We start from the raw sequence: 20955 nt of genomic DNA, 5'->3' as shown, positions 1-20955 counted from the left end.
AAGTTCACTTCTATTTGGGACCAGGGATGCTCTTGGAATCCCTTTATCTAGTTTCTTTTGGTTTCAGAGTTGAATTTTATCTTTTTGCCGATTCTGATTTTACTCGATTTCTTGACTAGCTCTTGTTGTCCCTTGAGAGTGTTTTCATATCACTTGATAAAGATTATACATCTTTGATTCACTCTATACTGGGAACTTATATAAGTGAAACTTCAAGAAGTAAATGTGGCTAAATTCTGATGTTTTCTAGTTGTGCTCCATTTTGTCTCTATCATGTACATTTTTCATCTCAATATGTTCTCATCTTGTCTCTTCTTGTTTATTTGGTGCATGAGACTCTCTTCTCTATGTAAATTTACGTAAATGCATAGCTATTTAAAAAAATTGGCATGTATTTTCTTGCAACTTGGATGTGCAGATGGCACTAATCGCTCGTCTTCAACATCCATTTATTGTTGAGTTCAAGGAAGCATGGGTAGAGAAGGTGAGAAGCCTGATTTTGTTTTCAAGTGCTGAGCTGACTATAATATCCTTGAAATTGCTGATTATTTTACTCTCATGTCAATCGTACTGTAGGGCTGCTATGTTTGCATTGTTACCGGCAATTGCGAAGGTGGTGATATGTAAGTCTCTATATAACTTCTCATTTTTCATTAATTAAACTGCTAAACTTAAGTTTAACAATGCATTTGATAGGGCTGAACTGATGAAAAAAGCAAATGGGCAATATTTTCCAGAAGAGGTATGTTGACAATGTATTTTCGTTTTAGCATTTTTCTGGGACATGTTAATTGTACATCTAGATTGTAGACTACGGACACGGGTAAACAAGTTTATAGCTAATTTACGAGTTAATTTGTTCAATTCGTTGGGGTAATGTATTATTGCTCTAATATAAACTTCAGTTAGTTGCCATTTTCGGATGTCTAATCCTTCAGAGATGTTCATAATGCAGAAACTTCTGAAGTGGTTCACTCAAATTTTGTTGGCAGTGGAATATCTGCATTCAAACTTTGTACTACACCGTGACCTTAAAGTGTGTATCTTATTATCTGTTAATATCGTTTTTAAATTTCTTTTTGCTCTCCAATCTATTTTCTGAGGTGATTTCTGCACCTTTCTGTGGCAATGCTCAAACATCTTTCTGACCAAGGAACACAACGTTATTATTAAAGTATTATTACTCCACTTTCAAATCATCCGTTCAGTTCATGTTATTGAAAACTAATTTAATTGAAGATTTTTTTTAATTATGGTGTAAATAAAAATTAGTCTATAAAAAAATGATTTAGTATAAGGGCAAAATGGTAAATCAATTTTGAAGACAAGAGCTTTATAAAAAATGATTTAGTATAAGGGAAAAATGGTAAATCAACTTTGAAGACAAGAGCTTTCCACTTTTAATAATACTAGTTTTCGAACACGTGCGTTGCACGTATATACCATGCTAATTAGTATAAATACTTCTAAAATATAAGTGTATGATGTGTAAAATACAAGCTCGAAGCAACATATTCAACTGATATTATGATCATACATCATTCAAAAATATTGTTATCAAGTGAATTGTTTTGAAAACTAATACTATAACGACTTCAATTATACAATTCTTAACCATGCAATAAGCTCAACATAACATGGTATTGCCTGTTTGGATTTATGTTGTATTATCTTCGATAGTCATCTGGATTCTTGCATAAATTTAAGTACTCACAAACTACCAACCAAAACAGTTGGTTCGCTTGATTTGTTGGAAGCCTGAACAAGAGCCGATTCTTTTGAATTTCATAAACAACAAAATTTATGCGAATAATTATACTTGTCCTTAATTTACAATGGAAATGCTATATATCTATTTTGTAATTTATTTTAGTTTTCCTTAGAAATTTCTAAAGCCTACAGAATCTTAAATTGTTTACCAGGTAGCTATATCCAACTCTGCAGAAGCATTGCAAAGCTTATCTATAAGGGAAAAAGAGATGATGTGTTTCCATATGAGGCATTTTATACATTTCGCTTCAGATATGGCTGTACGCACTGCAAGAGGTGTGATGTGAATTTATCCTCATGCAAACATTAGTGGCTGCATCTTCAACTTGTTAGCTTATCTACTTACGCGAAATTTATACCAAAACAAGGAAGAAGCAAGGTCTAATCACTTCAAAAGGATGCCTGCAGAAGTAAATTTCCCAAATCTCCAGTTCATAGACCAAAAAACTAAACAGAAGCATAAATAACACTAATAAAACAAAGAACACATCTGGAGGTATATGCTAGATTTGTTGTCAATGACAATCCAACATTCCCAAAATGCATATCACAATATGTAGATTTCAAAATAAATAGGAAAGCTAACCTAATTGCTCAAAAATTTGTTCATGAATGGATAGAAAAGCATCAACATACGTTGTTGAATAATAGAAATTTAAGGTATGGTGTATGCACTTGTTGACTGTTTTGTCAATGAGGGCATGGAGCTTGATGACAACAAAAACTTCTTCCTCTCCACTAAGTTTTTTCAATTTTATGTCTATGTTAGTAAACATTCAGCAGCAGGAATCCTAAGGCATAATACCTAAATCNAAAAGCCTTAAATTAAATGGACATATACCCAACCGATATCCAAAAAGAGAACTACTTAAGAGCTATGAGTTGCAGTACAAAGAAAGTCTTGGTATATGTTGATGACATTCTCATCAATGGTGACAATCTAGAACAAATTGTAGAAACATACGATTCCATATCTAATGTTTTAACTCAATATGGCTTTATACTTAACCATGCCTTTTAAGTAATATCAATTTCTCTCGGCGATCTCTTTGATTTATCAAAGGGCAATATACAAATAAAAGAGAGTAAAGATCATGGAAGGCTAATGGCAGCGGGACTCCCGCAGTTAATAAGAAGCTTAAAAAATGAAGTCCATTTTATTGAAATCCCACTATAGTAATGCCAATAAAAAAAAAAGGAGAGACCCAAAGAAATGAGGAAATGAGTTGTAACTGTGAAGTAAGAGCCATCAGCACTCTCTTTTACTTTTTTTCCATCAAATTGTTATATTGTTGTAGTTTTTAAGTATGCAATAAGCTCAACATAACATGGTATTGCCTGTTTGGATTTATGTTGTATTATCTTCAATAGTCATCTGGCTTCTTGCATAAATTTAAGTACTCACAAACTACCAACTAAAACGGACAAGAAGAGAAAGACAAGAGAGAAACTACAGGACAGAATGANAATTAAAATACATCCCATAAATTGATAAGAAAAAAAAAAGATATTAATATAATCCCATAAATTGATACGACAAAAAAGATATTAATAAAATTTAATTTTCTTGAATTGGTGTACCTAGTATATGTCATTTTATATCATGTCTCATCATGTATACAGTTGAATAAATATCAAGAGGCCACTTGTTATTACTCATTTTAGACTCCACCACCACTAAGGAGCGGAGCTAGGTACAGTCGTTGGAGTTTATTTGAATTTTTTTCGACGGAAAATTATATTACTGTTAATTTATATACAATTAAAAATTACATTTTTTTTATGTATATATTGTAGATATTGAACTCTCGTCAATTTTTTCATGTGTTTGCTTTTTCTTCATTTTTTTAATCATCTTAGTGAAAAATACTGCCTTTGTCATTGTTATGCACCGACCACCTTCAATTCCTTCATCACCAATCTCCATTATTAGTCGCAACATCTCCATTATTAGTCGCAACCACCAATTACCTTTATAGCCTTCATCTTTTCCAATATTCAATCACCTCTATCATCAAATATCATAACCATAACCATCGATCACTATCAATTGCCTCCGCCAATCACAATTATTATTGGCGAATATCTCACACGTCTTTACTAATCACCACCATTACGACTCATTTTATAATGTATTTTTACTAAACTAACCGTTTTTGTTTTATTATTTTTTTGCAATTCTCAATTTTCTCTGAATATAATATTTGATTATTATTTAACTTTTATTTTTCATAAATATCCTAATTATTGAACATTACACCATTCCTTTATGGGCCAGGTAATTATTGAATATTCTTGTTCCCATCTTCTTGTTTCATATCAGCATTACTCATATGAGTTGGGGTAAATATCACACCATTTCATACTAGGCCATATTATTTAAGTTGTACTCAAATTTTAAATATTTTTTTAATGTGTCTAATTTATATCTATTTCAGAATAATTTTAGATAAAAATGTTTGAAGTTACATAAAAATGATTAAACATCAATTATGTGTGCATGAACATCAAGAAAATTGTCTGAACTAGCATCAGGTAAAAGGATTGAACTTCAACCATTTATGACTTAAGTTCAGACACATGACTTTGATAAGTTTGACTTCAGATATTGTACACCTGAATTTATTCTGAAGTAACTTATAAGCTTTACATGCGGTAAGTATAGCTTAAATGGTGATACCAAAATAGGGTATCTCCGCACTTCGGCCACTTCTCCCATGGGCTTCCCATCCCTATAAGGCTCGACTTACCAACAAGGATTGTGGTGAGCGGTAAGTAGATACCCTTTCATCCAAATTCGAGTTCCTTTGGATATGGGGTCGTCTATGTTAGGGAGCATTTCACCCCAGTGGGACTTCCTGGCACAAATCCTCCGGATCCAATATGGGACTTCCCGATGTAAATATGGATTTTGTCGGACCCTAATGTGGATACCAGACACAGAATTGAAAAAAAAAAGGCTTGACTTACCAGAGTGATACGTAAAAATCTTATTCGTCATTTTCATTCAAGTGTTCCTTTTTTGTGTCAAATGTTTATATAAAATCAATATATACATAATATGTGTTTGTGTATATACTTATTTCACTTAATTATGGTTAACTAATTAAACAAAATCTAAATTAACGAGTAGATCGAAAAGCTAAACAAATGCTATATATAATAAATTGGTTCAATTTTTTTTTTAAAATACTCACATTAGTTAATACTTTAGTATCGTGTATATATATATATATATATATATAAGTACAATAAATACCTTATTTTTTGCCATGTTGTTAGTATAAGTTTAATTTATATTTGTAGTCTACTCCTTATTAAACTGAAAAAAGGAGACAAACTTATCTACATGACATATATTGTTTTGAAGATTAATACAAAGCAAATGATAAAACTAATAAACAATTAGTGATTACCATATATATGGTTGTAATTAGAGGTCAGAGCATGTGGGGTGTTTAATTAGCACTTATATAGACCACTAAGGTGCCAATGGAATGATTTGGATTTCTTTATTCTTAATTCGAGATTTCAGATTTCAATAAGAGAATAAAAAAAAATTGGTTAAAAAACTTTTTTCACTATTTTTAATCAAAGATTTCGAGTTCGAGCATTAAAAGGAAAACTTCTTAGTAGGAAGCCTTTTCTCTACTTCTACGTTTAAGCCATGTTTATTTTCATTAAGATTAATCCATCTAAATATGAATGATCATTTGAATGATTAAGATGTTACTTCTAAGTCTGAATACTGAATAATTAAGATTGATTATTTTTTGGAATTTGATATTTAACAAATTGATTCATGGTAAATCTTGTCAAGTTTTTTGTAAAAAAAAACATATTATTATTTGATATGTTATATACAATCATAACAAATAAAAAGTAATAATTTTATCAGATGATAAAATTATGAAAATAAATAAATAAAGCAATTAAAACGTAATAAAATTGAGTTGATTGAGTTTTGATCCACTTTTTTGCCCATTTGAACCCAACTTTTTGGCAATGTCAATAATTTATCCATTTATTAACTATATTATTTTGATTCACTCAAATTTAACTCAATCTGCTCATTTACCATCCTGTGAGCATCCTTTTAATTGGGATTTTTAGGGCCATATGTCTTATGTGCTTACATTAGGCAATTATTATAGAGCAACTTACAAAAATGACTATATTTATAGGGTTATTGAAGTTCAATAGCTATAAGTATGTTATATCCAATTGCTTGGGAGAAATTAAAGGCTTTGCTAAAGTAAGAATGGTTTAGTTAATAGATTTAATAATTTCATAAATAATGACTAATTACTTTGCCTGTGTCATTTATTTATCAAAAATGGTACAAAATTTAATACATAAATCTTATAATTACATGGAATTTTTCAAATTTGGTAATTAAATTATGAGACACACAACAACAATATTTTTTTTAAATAAAAAAGGGCATCATATAAATTCATGTTTCTCTAATAAAATTTTCTGGTCCCTCTGAATATGCCTTAATTATGTAGATATGGAAGCAACCAAAATTAACTTTCTTTTATTATTTGTAAGTAGATATGGAAATCACACCATTTTAAAAAAAATGAATTAGTTGATTTCTAAGAAGTAATTAGAGTAATAAAAGGTTGATTTTAAAAAAAAAATTACTTAGGAATGCTTAATATGAATATCATTGCTTCATAAATCAATTAAATTATGCATGTCCACTTTAAGTAATTTCATTATTACATCAGCAAGTAATTACATCTCATGCTTTCTACAGTAACAATATATCAAAAATGATATTAACGGTAATTAATTAACTGTAGTAACTTAATTGCCACTATATATATATATATATATATATATATATATATATTTAGAGGCAAATGACATTCTTTGTAAATATTCCTAAAGCATATAGCAACATTGGATCTAATAATAATTAACTAATATCGATAAATATTTTAATACTTTTTATTAATATGCATATTTATTACCGCTATTTTTTTTTATAATGTAAATATAGAAATAGAGCTACGATACAATGTACATATTTGAATGAACTCAATAACTACTACTTTGATTACATATTTATATTAATGAATTCACTAAATATTGTACTTTAAATTTTGGCTCCACATTTAAGTAAGTACTTATTCATCTTTTTTACTCATGAAAATGAAATAACATTTGATAAAAACATGTTATTTTAAAGTACAATTTTTTAAATACAAATTCAAATTAATTAAATTTCAAAGCGTATTTTAGATATCAAATAATAATAAAAAAATAAAAAAATAAAAAGCAAATGGATTTGTGAATGAGGAAATGGTGATGCATTTAAGAAGCAAAAACCACATGGTTCTGACCAACTCACCTCGTTATACACAAATTTCATAAAACCAGAACAGAATACATTTTTTTGGTTAATAATAATAATAATAATAATTTGAGTAACTCAGTTTATTAGTCAACTATAATTGTACTCAATAAGTTAATGAATGCTTCAATTTCAAAAGATGTATTATAACAATAATAAATTTAGTAGTATAATTTTATAAATAAAATCTGAGAAAGATAATTTATATATAGATCACGAAGGGAGTCATCTTAAACGTAGGATGGTCTGATACATATATTTTTTATCAAAAAATTATATAGTGTATAGAGTAGAATGTTAGCTTTTAAGAGTGTATATTTAATTTTGCACACTCTTAATACAACTGACAGGAAAAATTGTGTACATTTCATCAAACTTTTGACTTCCCCATTGATTCAGATCATATTCCTACCTTCTAGGAATAGAAAAACTGTTTTCAATTAAAAAATACGTTGAAAAAATTATTAGAATATCAATTTAAAATAGTGTACGTTTTAAACTTAAAGAATTGTTTTATGTACCTTATCTAATATTCACATTAAGCTAGCAAAATTTATTTTTCATTTTACATATGAGATAACGTATATAACTTATAACTATTTAAGATAAAAATATTTTAAGAAAATATATTTTATTCAGTGTTCATAAATCAGTTTGTAGCTAGAATAATTGATCTAGATTAGAACTAAAAATCATGTTAGAAAGGACAAAATGCTCTTAAAATTCAAAACTCAAATTCTTATAAAACTACTCTACAACAAAATTTTAAATTATTAATCACTGTATAACATTTTTTTCATTATTAATCACCCCATATACAAATTTATAAGTTGCAAAAATATCAAAAAAAAATTCATATGTGTGAGAGAGAAAGTAGAGAGAGAAAAAATTAGTTGGAAGTTGTACTGGTTTATTTGCAACTAAACTTATCACCCTAATCATGATTAAACTAATAAACTATATCTTTCAAAAACTTTAATTATTACTTAGAACATTTTACTTTATTTTTACTATTTTCTTTATCTCAATTTATGTAATGTCGAGTTGAGTTTAAAAAAGAAATGTAATTTAAAATAATTTATGAATATTTATGTCATTATATATTACATCATTTAACAACTTGTTTGGACTTTGGATAGTTGTTACCTATTATATTGTATTATTATTTTAATTATAGTATTTACTTTGATTATTATTTAATTTCATTAATTATAATTTTAAATTCTTTATAATATAACGATAAATTTTTAATTTTTTTCATCTACCTCATATCTTATTTTTTTTTATGTTAAAAAATACTACAAAAGTTATTTTTGAGATTATTAATGTAGGATATTCTGATATAATGAGATCCGATACAATCTATCTAAATATTATACTAATTAAATTAATATAACATAATATAGCACAATATTATGAAATGACAAGAATTGTAATAACCATCTTATAAAATAAAAGGTTTAAACTTAAATTATTTCTAAATATAAAAAATATTATTCTTTCTAATATAAAATAAAAAAGAAATCTAGTGAATCACATATTATTGGAAATTTGGAATTGCTTGAGTATCAATTATTAATTAAAAAATAATTCATAGATGCTCTTCCACTCCACGTATGCATTCATCAGAGCTGAGAACTGTGACAACTGTTTCTTCAGATCAACCCCTTTTCTTCAACAAAATAAAGAAGCAAAATACTATATAGTACTAATAATATTATTGTTTTTTTTTTCTTTTCCTTTTTTTAAAAAAAGAGGAGTAATACATCACACACTCTAAGAAGATCCACCCCTTTTTCTTTTTTCACCTTAAAAAGTGTTCTTCTACGTTTGATTTCTCAAATACCCAAAAGCCTATTTTGAGTTCAATCTTACCATTCTTGAATAAAAATGCAATCTTTATGTGTTTTGAGTTTATGGGTATCAAAGTCTTGAATAAAAATGCAATCTTTATGTGTTTTGTGTTTATGGGTGTCAAAGTTTTGAATAAAAAAACAATCTTTATGTGTTTTGAATAAAAAATTGAGTTTTGATCCACTTGTTTGCCCATTTGAACCCAACTTTTAGGCAATATCAATAATATATCTATTTATTAACTAAATTAACTTGATCCGTTTAAATTTAATTTAATCCGCTCATTTATCACCCGTAGCTATGAGTATCCTTTTAATTGGGGTTTTTAGGACCATATGTCATATGTGCTTACATTAGGCAATTATATCCTAGTGCTTGGGAGAAATTAAAGGCTTTGCTAAAGTAAGAATGGTTTTAGTTAATAGATTTAATAATTTCATAAATAATGACTAATTACTTTGCCTATGTCATTTATTTATCAAAAATGGTACAAAATTTAATACATAAATCTTATAATTACATGGAATTTTTCAAATTTGGTAATTAAATTATGAGACACACGATAACAATATTTTTTATATTTTTTATATTTTTAAATAAAAATAGGGCATCATATAAATTCATGTTTCTCTAATAAAATTTTCTGGTCCCTCTCAATATGCCTTAATTATGTAGATATGGAAGCAACCAAAATTAACTTTCTTTTATTATTTGTTGTAAGTAGATATGGAAGTTACATCATTTTTTTAAAAATGAATTAGTTGATTTCCAAGAAGTAATTAGAGTAATAAAAGGTTGATTTTCTTTAAAAAAATTATTTAGGAATGTTTAATATGAATATCATTGCTTCCTAAATCAATTAAATTATGCATGTCCACTTTAAGTAATTTCATTATTACATCAGTAAGTAATTACATCTCATGCTTTCTACGGTAACAATATATCAAAAATGATCTTAACAGTAATTAATTAATTGTAGTAACTTAATTGCCACTAAATATATATTTTTAGAGGCAATTGACATTCTTTGTAAATATTCCTAAAACATATAGCAACATTGAATCTAATAATAATTAACTAATATCGATAAATGTTTTAATACTTTTTATTAATATGCATAGTTATTGCCGTTATTTTTTTTATAATGTAAATATAGGAGTAGAGCTACAATACTATGTACATATTTGAATGAACTCAATAACTACTACTTTGATTACATATTTATATTAATGAATTCACTAAATATTGTAATTAAAAGGAGCTATGGAAAATTTAGATTTTACCCGTTTTAAATTTAGGCTCCATCTTTAAGCAAGTACTTATTCATCTTTTATACTCATGAAAATGAAATAACATTTCATAAAAACATGTTATCTTAAAATGCAATTTTTTAAATACAAATTCAAATTAATCAAATTTCAAAACATATTTTAAATATCTATTTTATTTTATTTTTTAAAAAAAAGGCAAATAGATTTGTGAATGAGCACATGGTGATGCATTTAAGAGAGCAAAAACCACATGGTTCTGACTTCTGACCAACTCACCTCGTTATACACAAATTTCATAAAAGCATAACTCTATACTTTTTATTTTTTGGTTAATAATAATAATAATTTGAGTAATTCAGTTTATTAGTCAACTATAATTGTACTCAATAAGTTAATGAATGCTTCAATTTCAAAAGATGTATTATAACAATAATAAATTCAATATAATTTTATAAATAAGATCTGAGAAAGATAAATTATATATAGATCACGAAGGGAGTCATCTTAAGTGTAGGATGGTTTGGTGTATATTTTTTTGTCAAAAAATTCGAGTAGAATGTTAGCTATTAAGAATGTATATTTAATTTTACACATTTTTAATACAATTGACAAGAAAAATTGTGTACATTTCATCAAACTTTTGACTTGCCACTAACTCAGATCATATTCTACCTTCTAGAAATAGAAAAACTGTTTTCAATTAAAAAATAAGTTAAAACAATTATTAGAATATCAATTTAAAATAGTATATGTTTTAAACTTAAAGGTTTTTTTATGTACCTTATATAATATTCACATTAAGTTAGCAAAATTTATTTTTCATTTTACATATGAGATATAACGTAGAATAATAATATGTATATTAGTGATATATAAAAAAAAAAAAAAAACTATTTAAAGATAAAAATATTTTAAGAAAATATATTTTATTCAGTGTTCATTAATCAGTTTGTAGCTTGAATAATTGATCTAGACTCGAACTAAACAATCCCATGTTAGAAAGGACAAAATGCTCTTAAAATTCAAAACTCAAATTCTTATAAAAACTAGTCTACAACAAGATTTTAAATTATTAATCACTCTATAACAATTTTTTCATTATTAATCACCGGATACAAATTTATAAGTTGCAAAAATAACAATCTTTTTTTCATTTTGACACAAATAGTTTAACTGTGTGCATGTGTGAGAGAGAAAGTAGAGAGAGAGAAAAAATTAGTTGGAGGTTGTACTGGTTTATTTACAACTAAACCTACCACCCTAATCATGATTAAACTAATAAACTATATCTTTCAAAAACTTTAATTATTACTTAGAACATTTTACTTTATTATTACTATTTTCTTTATCTCAATTTATGTAATGTCGAGTTGAGTTTAAAAAAGAAATGTAATTTAAAATAATTTATGAATATTTATGTCATTACAAATTACATCATTTAACAACTTGTTTGGACTTTGGATAGTTATTACCTATTATATTGTATTATTATTTTAATTATAGTATTTACTTTGATTATTACTTAATTTCATTAATTATAATTTTAAATTCTTTATAATATAACGATAAATTTTTAATTTTTTTCATCTACCTCATATCTTATTTTTTTTTATATTAAAAAATACTACAAAAGTTATTTTTGAGATTATTAATGTAGGATATTCTGATATAATGAGATCCGATACAATCTATCTAAATATTATACTAATTAAATTAATATAATATATATAACACAATATTATGAAATGACAGGAGTTGTAATAAGTAACAACCATAGTATAAAATAAAAAGTTTTAACTTAAATTATTTCTAAATATAAAAAATATTATTCTTTCTAATATAAACTAAAAAAGAAATCTAGTGAATCACATATTATTGGAAATTTGGAATTGCTTGAGTATCAATTATTAATCAAAAAATAATTCATAGATGCTCTTCCACTCCACATATGCATTCTTCAGAGCTGAGAACTGTGACAACTGTTTCTTTAGATCAACCCCTTTTCTTCAACAATAAAGAAGCAAAATACTATAGTACTACTAATAATAATAATATAGATTTTTAATTATTTTTTTTTTTTAAAAAAAAGGAGCAATACATCACTCACTCTAAGAAGATCCACCCCTTTTTCTTTTTTCACCTAAAAAAGTGTTCTTCTACATTTGATTTCCCAAATACCCAAAAGCCTATTTTGAGTCCAAACTTATCATTCTTGAATAAAAATGCAATCTTTATGTATTTTGTTTTTATGGGTATCAAAGTCTTGAATAAAAATGCAATCTTTATGTGTTTTGTGTTTGTGGGTATCTATTTCTTGAATAAAAATGCAATCTTTATGTGTTTTGTGTTAAAGGGTATCAAAATTTTGTTCTTGTCTATGGGATTGATCTGTAAAGATTGAATTTTTAGTTGTTTTGACTGATGAAGAAAATAGTGTGACTGATTTTTGAGAGTTCTTGGCATATTATTTTTTGGATTTATTCAAGTGTTTAGTTTAGGATTTTAGTAATGGAGTCAAGAATGGAACATTATGAGATCATGGAACAGATTGGGCGTGGAGCATTTGGTGCTGCTATTTTAGTTAATCACAAGCAAGAAAGAAAGAAGTAACTAAAAAGTTTGGTTTTTTCTTGAAAATGCTTATAAGATTTGAATTTGATGTATTATTGATTTTGTTTCTTTGTGTGGTATCTTGAATTTATAGGTATGTGCTCAAGAAGATTCGATTAGCTCGACAAACTGAACGTTGCAGGAGATCTGCTCATCAAGAGGTAGTACATTGTGCTGTTTCTCAATTTTATTTGGTTGAGGTTTTTGCATTTTGTGCATCAAGAGTTACTAATAGCCTGTTTCGCCAAGTTATTGAGGAAGTCAAAAGTGTTTATTTTATTGAGTTGAGCTGTTTGGCCGAGTTTTTAGGAAAAAAGTAAGTATTTTTGAGTAGTAGCAAGAGCTGCATTTCAGAACTGAAGAAAGTAGTTTTGCTCCAGAAGCACTTCTTTGACCTTGGCCAAGCACAAATTGTTGCTCTAATATTAGCAATGTGTTTAACAAATGGATTAGCAAAATACAAATTGCTACTCTCCGATGTTATTTTTTGGAAAGCACCTCTGACAAAAGACACATTTCAAAATAAGCAGATTTTGGAACCAAACAAGCCATTAAATAAGGATACAGAAATTTTGGTGCTGGAAGAAGAGAAGATAGTCTCTAGCTTAAATCATTGAGTTTGATGGCTTTTTCTCCTGAATAGTATATTTCAGGCAGAGTGTACTGGAAATTAAAAATATTTTCTTTAGCTTAAAAGTTTGAATATGATGGCTTTTTTGTCGTGAATAGTTTATGTTCATCAACTATTGAGTTTGAAGTTCACTTCTATTTGGGACCAGGGATGCTCTTGGAATCCCTTTATCTAGTTTCTTTTGGTTTCAGAGTTGCATTTTATCTTTTTGCCGATTCTGATTTTACCCGATTTCTTGACTAGCTCTTGTTGTCCCTTGAGAGTGTTTTCATATCACTTGATAAAGATTATACATCTTTGATTCACTCTATACTGGGAACTTATATAAGTGAAACTTCAAGAAGTAAATGTGGCTAAATTCTTATGTTTTCTAGTTGTGCTCCATTTTGTCTCTATCATGTACAATTTTCATCTCAATATGTTCGCATCTTGGCTCTCATTGTTTATTTGGTGCATGAGACTCTCTTCTCTATGTAAATTTATGTAAATGCATAGCTATTCAAAATTCTTGACATGTATTTTCTTGCAACTTGGATGGGCAGATGGCATTGATCGCTCGTCTTCAACATCCATATACTGTTGAGTTCAAGGAAGCATGGGTAGAGAAGGTGAGAAGCCTGATTTTGTTTTCAAGTGCTGAGTTGACTATAATATCCTTGAAATTGGTGATTATTTTACTCTCATGTCAATCGTACTGTAGGGCTGCTATGTTTGCATTGTTACCGGCTATTGCGAAGGTGGTGATATGTAAGTCTCTATCTAACTTCTCATTTTTCATTAATTTAACTGCTAAACTTAAGTTTAACAATGCATTTGATAGGGCTGAACTGATGAAAAAAGCAAATGGGCAATATTTTCCAGAAGAGGTATGTTGACAATGTATTTTCGTTTTATCATTTTTCTGGGACATGTTAATTGTACATCTAGATTGTAGACTACGGACACGGGAAAACAAGTTTATAGCTAATTTACGAGTTAATTTGTTCAATTCGTTGGGGTAATGTATTATTGCTGTAATATAAACTTCAGTTAGTTGCCATTTTCGGGTGTCTAATCCTTCAAGATATGTTCATAATGCAGAAACTTCTGAAGTGGTTCACTCAAATTTTGTTGGCAGTGGAATATCTGCATTCAAACTTTGTACTGCACCGTGACCTTAAAGTGCGTATCTTATTATCTGTTAATATCGTTTTTTAATTTTTTTTGCTCTCCAATCTATTTTCTGAGGTGATTTCTGCACCTTTCTGTGGCAGTGCTCAAACATCTTTCTGACCAAGGAACACAATGTTCGCCTTGGTAACTACCAATGCTTTTGTTCTTTTATTGAAGTGAAGATAGATACAGTCGATTTTTCTGATGTAGGCCTTCATATTTTTTTCCCTTTTACTTTTTTCTCCAGGGGATTTTGGCCTTGCGAAAACGTTGAAGGCTGATGACTTGGCTTCTTCAGTATGTAGCTGATACCCGATGCTTTTCTTTGTTATTTTCACCTAACCTACGTAGCTCAAATTAGTTTCTACATTCTTAAAATGAAATGTAGGATACAGCATGGCACGGGTAAATCAAGTTGGTGTTTAATTCATTTGGTTAATTATTTACATTGTAAAAGTTAGTCTAACAGAAGGCAGACCTAGAGACATGCATTGGTTCATATGTCTTATATTGTTTATTACTGGCATAGATACATTTCAGAAATCATAGTTCAGTATCTTATTTCTACCTCTTTTGAATTACTCCACCCCGATCCATTTTATTGATGATGTGCTCTGTATCCAACATGTGTCATTTTGGATCAGATATGGGCAACTGTACGAACTTGCATGATGATTAAGCACAATCTGAACTATATTTTGCCTAAATAAAACCTGGCATTTAGTTTCTAAATATTTTCCTACTTAGCAAAGCCATAGAGAAACAGGAACCAAGGATGCGAACACTCAGGAGTGTTACATTCGGGATGACCTAGCCTACATCCCTTCCCCCGTCCCCACCCGCTAGGCTAAAGAAAAAATAACAAGAAATAATGGAAGATATCACTTAATGGAACTAAATAAGCTAAAACTTCTAGTGGAAGAGATGTTTCAGTAAGCTAATAGTGTTATTTTATATTCCAGGTAGTTGGAACTCCCAATTACATGTGCCCGGAACTTCTTACGGATATTCCATACGGTTTTAAATCAGATATTTGGTCCTTAGGTATGTAACTCCTTTACTCCATTCTGGTTCAAGTGCATTTATATCTTACTTTGAATGTGGTGCCAAATTGTATTGGAGTTCTCTGTAGACATTCATTTCCAATAACTTTTGGAAGATATGAACCTCTCACCTATGTATGTCATCTGTTACCACACCTTTCATTTCATAAGGTTATCTTCTTTCCCAACTCTGAGGACACTGGTTTATTGTAGCAATAATCTCGTGTTTATTTGATATATATACATGTCATTGTGGGCTTCTTCTGTGTCTTGAATCCATTCATTTCTTGACCAGGCTGCTGTATGTATGAAATGGCTGCTCACCGCCCTGCATTTAAAGCATTTGTAAGGCTTCTTGAATTTGTTTCTATTATCTCCATTTCAATTCCTCGGATACATAATGAAATGGGAAACTGACCTTATATTTTATCTCTATTGATTAATTTACGAATAGAAGCTTAAATGACTGTCTCTGCATATATAGAGACCTTGGGATGGGGGGTTTCGTTTGTAAGTTAGTGAATTCAAGTGAAAAGTAAATCCAAATTCCAACTATGTTGTTGAAGAGATGTTCTTCCTTTCAAGTCTGTCCCGCAAAGAATGTCGTCTTTCTATAGTTAAAGTTAATTTTAACTTTAAAATTCCCCGTTTACCCTTAATGAAATGATTTATAGCTACACAAATGTCTAAGGTTTATTTTAGACAACAAATTTCAAAAAGTTTTGCTTTCTTTCTTAAACTTTGTGCCAAGTCAAACGGTGCAACATAAATAGGGATAGAGGGAGTAGATGTCAAATCAAAGTGCAAACTGTCTTATATACTTATATAGAGAACTCAGTTTAGACTCCTAATAAGTTAAGCCCTTATCTCTAACTAAAACATTAAGATAAAATCAAACTGAAGTGATGACAATAAAAGAATAATTCATGATGATAAAGGATAAAATTTTAGAGGTTTTAGCTACTTAAAGCGAGAGTGCGCCCAAATTGAGAAGAGTGCCACTAATGTTGTGGCAAAGGAGGCCTACTATACATATATTGAATTAGTAACCGGTTAAACACTGAACTAGACAAAATTTCAGTGAACTATTGAAGCTATCAGCGTGATTGATCAATGATTTACTGTGGCATAATCTTGAAAATAGTTAATGCTGAATGATGCTATGGGTCTTGGTTGTGGGAGCAAATAAGTGCAATTTCATATATATGCTACTTATTGTATGTTTGTTTCCTCAAAATGAGAACCTATTGCTACTTATACTGAATTTGACACTTCATAATGATTCAGGACATGGCAGGACTGATAAGCAAAATAAACAGATCATGCATTGGCCCATTGCCACCTTGTTATTCTCCGTCCTTGTAAGTCAGGCCTTTGTTTTGCGAGAATAATTTGTCTTTGTGCTAAAGCTTCTACTCATACGTGTTTAATTGATAATTTATGTGTGAATATTTAGTCATGTTTTAGAAGATAATTTTTCTTCTTTCCTTTCTTGTAACTGTTAATGTTCTGCAATGGCCCCATTATCCACCGAATTCTGAACCGTACACCACTAGCCTAGAGGATTTCTCGGTTATCAAAAAGTTGTTCTTAATGGTCTATCTTCTCCTTCCTCGTGGCACATGACAATTTCTTAACATTTTGAAGCAAATGTAAACACTTCGAAATACTAGAATTTGAAATCATGTGTACTCATAATCCCTCTGGAAGATGTTACATGTTCAAGTTATCAACTTTCAACAGACAACAAATCCGAGCCTCAATCTTGACATTATGAATGCTCTATTCTTCTGTAACATGCTTATTTGAGATGGTGCACTTGTTTGTCATTATATTTCATTTGGATATTGTTTTCACAGAAAAACAGTTATTAGAGGAATGCTGAGGAAGAGCCCCGAGCATCGACCTACTGTAAGCTTACCAATTTAAATTTTTTTGTCGGAATGTCATGTCCATTGTCTGACCTCAATATTTTCAGGCATCGGAACTCCTGAAGCACCTATATTTGCAGCCTTACGTGGATCAGTATCGACCATCCTTTAGTCCTCCTCCATTAAGGTCTCCTGAAAAACCTCTCACTGCTGGTCGTGACTCCGGAAAGAATATGGCAGAAAGCCAAAGTAGTACCAGTTCATGCAGTGATAAAGATAGTTTAAAGTCGAGCGAGAACTTGCAGGAAATGACTTGCAATGATGACCATAAAGGCACTAACACGAATGTTGCCTTTGTTGATCATGAAGACTTTGAGCAACATTATTCTAGTGAGGAACATCATGGGGCCGACACAGAGGACTATGACTCTAGGAACATTTTGCATGACGAGAAAAAATGTGATGCAGAAGCTAAGCAACCCACAACTATAAAAAATATTATGTTGGCTTTGAAAGAGGGAAAAACGAGGGAACATAGTTCTCCCTTGAGAGGTGGCAAGACAAAGGTTAGTGGTACTGGTGCGAGCAAAGCTACCATTGAAGCATCACCGAAAGTCCTAAAACCAGGTTCACCTACTCCTATCTCGAAATCTAATGCACATACACCACCTACTTTGAAGAATCAGGTATCAAGTCCTTAATCCTCTTATCTTGACTAGCGCTTGACTATTAGTCGGATAATATCTATATTTTAATTACCTTTTCCTTGCAGTTTCCTACCACTGAGTCCACCTCGAAGAATAAACCAAGAAACGGGGAAATCTCTCCCTCTGGCACTATAAGACAAGTCGTGCATGATAGATCACCTACAAGGCCCAGACAGAGAACACCTCCTAAATTTACTAAGCAACCGTCGTTTACTGGAAGGCTACAGCCAGTGTGTCATGATGCCTTGAATTCTGCGAACGATGATGTAGAGTGTGGTCCAAATGACAACTCGCATGACCCCGAAAGGATTCTTGATACTTTTCCTGATGGCTATCATATACATGCCACAAAGAAAGACCCCGAAAGGATCCCTGGTTCTTCTCCTGGTGGTTGTCAAATACATGCCACAAAGAACAGCATGCTGCATTCTCGAAAGGTTTCATCAGGAGCTTCTAAAGGAATGCAAACAGAGAGCAGCAATTCTGCTTCTTCTTCAGTGTCGATCCAAGGATTTGAACTTTGTGATGATTCAACAAATCATTTTATTAACTTGGCCAAACAAATGGTTGGAAGTCATGAACAAGCTAGTGAAACTGAAACCATAGGGTCAAGACCTTTGTGTTCAGTTACTACATCATCACACTCATATAATGCTTATAGTTCTAGGGGAAACCATGAAGATAACCAGATATCTGAAGCAGGCTCCATTGAAAAGCTTGAGGAGAATCATCAAAGTTTGGACGTTGGTACTTGCAATGAGAGATCAAATTCGTACGTAGCTATGGATACTGCATCTCCACACTTGATAGAGATTGCTATTTGTGAGGGTGATTCCACAACAAGCAAGCCTGATTCTACCACTGATATTTTGCATCTGACTAACCCCAGTTTAGCATCCTGCGGTATTGACAAGTCTATGGCAACGTTGTCATCCTCCACAACAAGTGTCTCTCCCACTACTCCACTCGTTTCCTCAAGCCAAAACAATCTGCTCCACTCTAACCTTACTTCAAAAGCCAATGGTGATGACAAGTTCTTGACCAAGGAACTCTTTCCCTCGACAACTGAAAGTGCCTCCCCTTCCACCCCTCCTATTTCAGCCAGCCAAAATAATTTTTTGGCAGACAAGGTAAGTGTTCCACAGAATGTGATTCTTGAAAAAGCGGCTTCTTCTCAGCTCAAACCAGCTTTTGATGATGTCATACATGTCATAAGACACAGTAGTTTCCGAGTGGGTATTGAGCAACCAGTGATTGACACTGTGGAGAGAAATGTTGATGTTGGAAAACGTATGAATGTCGTAAGAGATGAGCTTGATAGAAATCTAGCTTCTCCTATTGCTCCCAAATCGTCTACTTCTGGATCAGTGAGTGTTAAATCCAATATATCCAATTGTGTCCATAATAAGGAAATGGATGTAAGAAACCAGGGCAGTCCCACCTGTTCACGTCCAAGATTAGATTCTTCGGAACCAGCAAAGACCAATGCAACACTTGTGGAGGACGAACGACCAGTAAAGGAAATATTAGATGTAAAATCTTTTAGGCAGAGAGCAGAGGCACTTGAAGGGCTGTTGGAATTATCGGCTGACTTGCTGGAGAATAACAGATTAGAAGAGCTCTCTGTTGTTCTTAAACCATTCGGTAAGGACAAGGTGTCGCCAAGGGAGACAGCTATCTGGTTGGCTAAGAGTCTGAAAGGAATGATGCTCGATGATTCTGCAAGAAATTCATGATCCATTATGCAGATGACATGTCCATTACTTTCACTAGTGTTTCTCTACTCTTCAACTTCCAATTGAGTTCTCCAAAGGAAACAGTTAAATAGGTTCTTTGACTATCCTTTTGCCCTATAGTATTTTAGCAATTTTTTCTTTCAAGTAACTGTAAATAGAGAGCTCACAGATTTGAACGATTTTTTATTCCGCAAAATGTAACAATGTCTCCTTACATTACCTTCTGCTTACTGTTATTGCGATTTTGATATGTTGTACTCTGCTGTTTTTCCAATGCATAAACTTTTGAGTCAATTAGTTCTAATGTATTACATATATGTACTTGTACCCTGCTCCAGCTACAATCGTTCATAATTGAGAACGATAAGTAGATGACTATGTGCGTTGATCAATAGTTTCACGATGCTAACGAGTTGTTGATTCTGTTTTAGAGATTGATTTCCCTTCTTTGCTCAGGATCTGATTGAAAATGTTCTTGATTTGGTAAGAAGTAAGAATATATGGTTGGCAACATTACACATTTTCCATGTCAACTTACCTTGAAGAACTTTTTGCTTCATGAAGAATTGGTTACTGTGTTTTCGTATTCTTATAAAAGACTGCTGCATTATGTGTCGGATCCTTCAAAAATGCCCTACTTTGGAGACAGTTTCAAGGAGATTTGACAAGTTAATGACACTAACTTTTGCTACTTGATCATTCTGTTAAACAAAACATTTTGTTTCAATCATGTAGTTGTTACTAATGATGTTTTAAAGTAATTTGCAATTTTATAGGTTGATGTAATAAATGATGATACTTGGTATTTTGAATTTGTTGCATATGCTTAAATGGCCCCATCCAAAAGACAACATTTTGCAAAAGAAGTAATGAATGTATTTGTATCCCTATTCCAATTGTACAACTTAGCAAAATTTTGAGCTATTCACAATTTGCTCTACTAAA

The 20955-nt window shown here is 30.5% G+C and overlaps 1 protein-coding gene across 2 annotated transcripts in view; it reads left to right on the top strand.

Annotated features, from left to right (window-relative positions):
• LOC125844185 (serine/threonine-protein kinase Nek5-like) overlaps nucleotides 1–20417 on the top strand; it is a 21283-nt gene extending 866 nt beyond the window's left edge. Inside the window, exons 1-14 of one of the 2 annotated variants that reach the window (XM_049523447.1) lie at nucleotides 12515–12866; nucleotides 12965–13031; nucleotides 14044–14109; nucleotides 14202–14248; nucleotides 14322–14367; nucleotides 14582–14662; nucleotides 14755–14797; nucleotides 14901–14950; nucleotides 15616–15697; nucleotides 15992–16041; nucleotides 16984–17057; nucleotides 17556–17607; nucleotides 17675–18253; nucleotides 18340–20417. In XM_049523447.1, coding sequence (XP_049379404.1) covers nucleotides 12769–12866; nucleotides 12965–13031; nucleotides 14044–14109; nucleotides 14202–14248; nucleotides 14322–14367; nucleotides 14582–14662; nucleotides 14755–14797; nucleotides 14901–14950; nucleotides 15616–15697; nucleotides 15992–16041; nucleotides 16984–17057; nucleotides 17556–17607; nucleotides 17675–18253; nucleotides 18340–20010 — 3006 coding nt within the window. In that variant the 5' untranslated portion in view covers nucleotides 12515–12768 and the 3' untranslated portion in view covers nucleotides 20011–20417. Of the gene's footprint in view, nucleotides 1–12514; nucleotides 12867–12964; nucleotides 13032–14043; nucleotides 14110–14201; nucleotides 14249–14321; nucleotides 14368–14581; nucleotides 14663–14754; nucleotides 14798–14900; nucleotides 14951–15615; nucleotides 15698–15991; nucleotides 16042–16983; nucleotides 17058–17555; nucleotides 17608–17674; nucleotides 18254–18339 lie in introns of those variants that run through there. The other variant, XM_049523448.1, reaches the window with a different exon arrangement.
• The last annotated feature ends 538 nt before the right edge of the window (nucleotides 20418–20955 follow it).

The sequence above is a fragment of the Solanum stenotomum genome, chromosome 11 (assembly GCF_019186545.1).
Source record: "Solanum stenotomum isolate F172 chromosome 11, ASM1918654v1, whole genome shotgun sequence".
In the NCBI taxonomy this organism is placed as follows: domain Eukaryota; kingdom Viridiplantae; phylum Streptophyta; class Magnoliopsida; order Solanales; family Solanaceae; genus Solanum; species Solanum stenotomum.
Note: the sequence above shows the minus strand (reverse complement) of the source record. Positions and strands in the feature narration are given on the sequence as shown.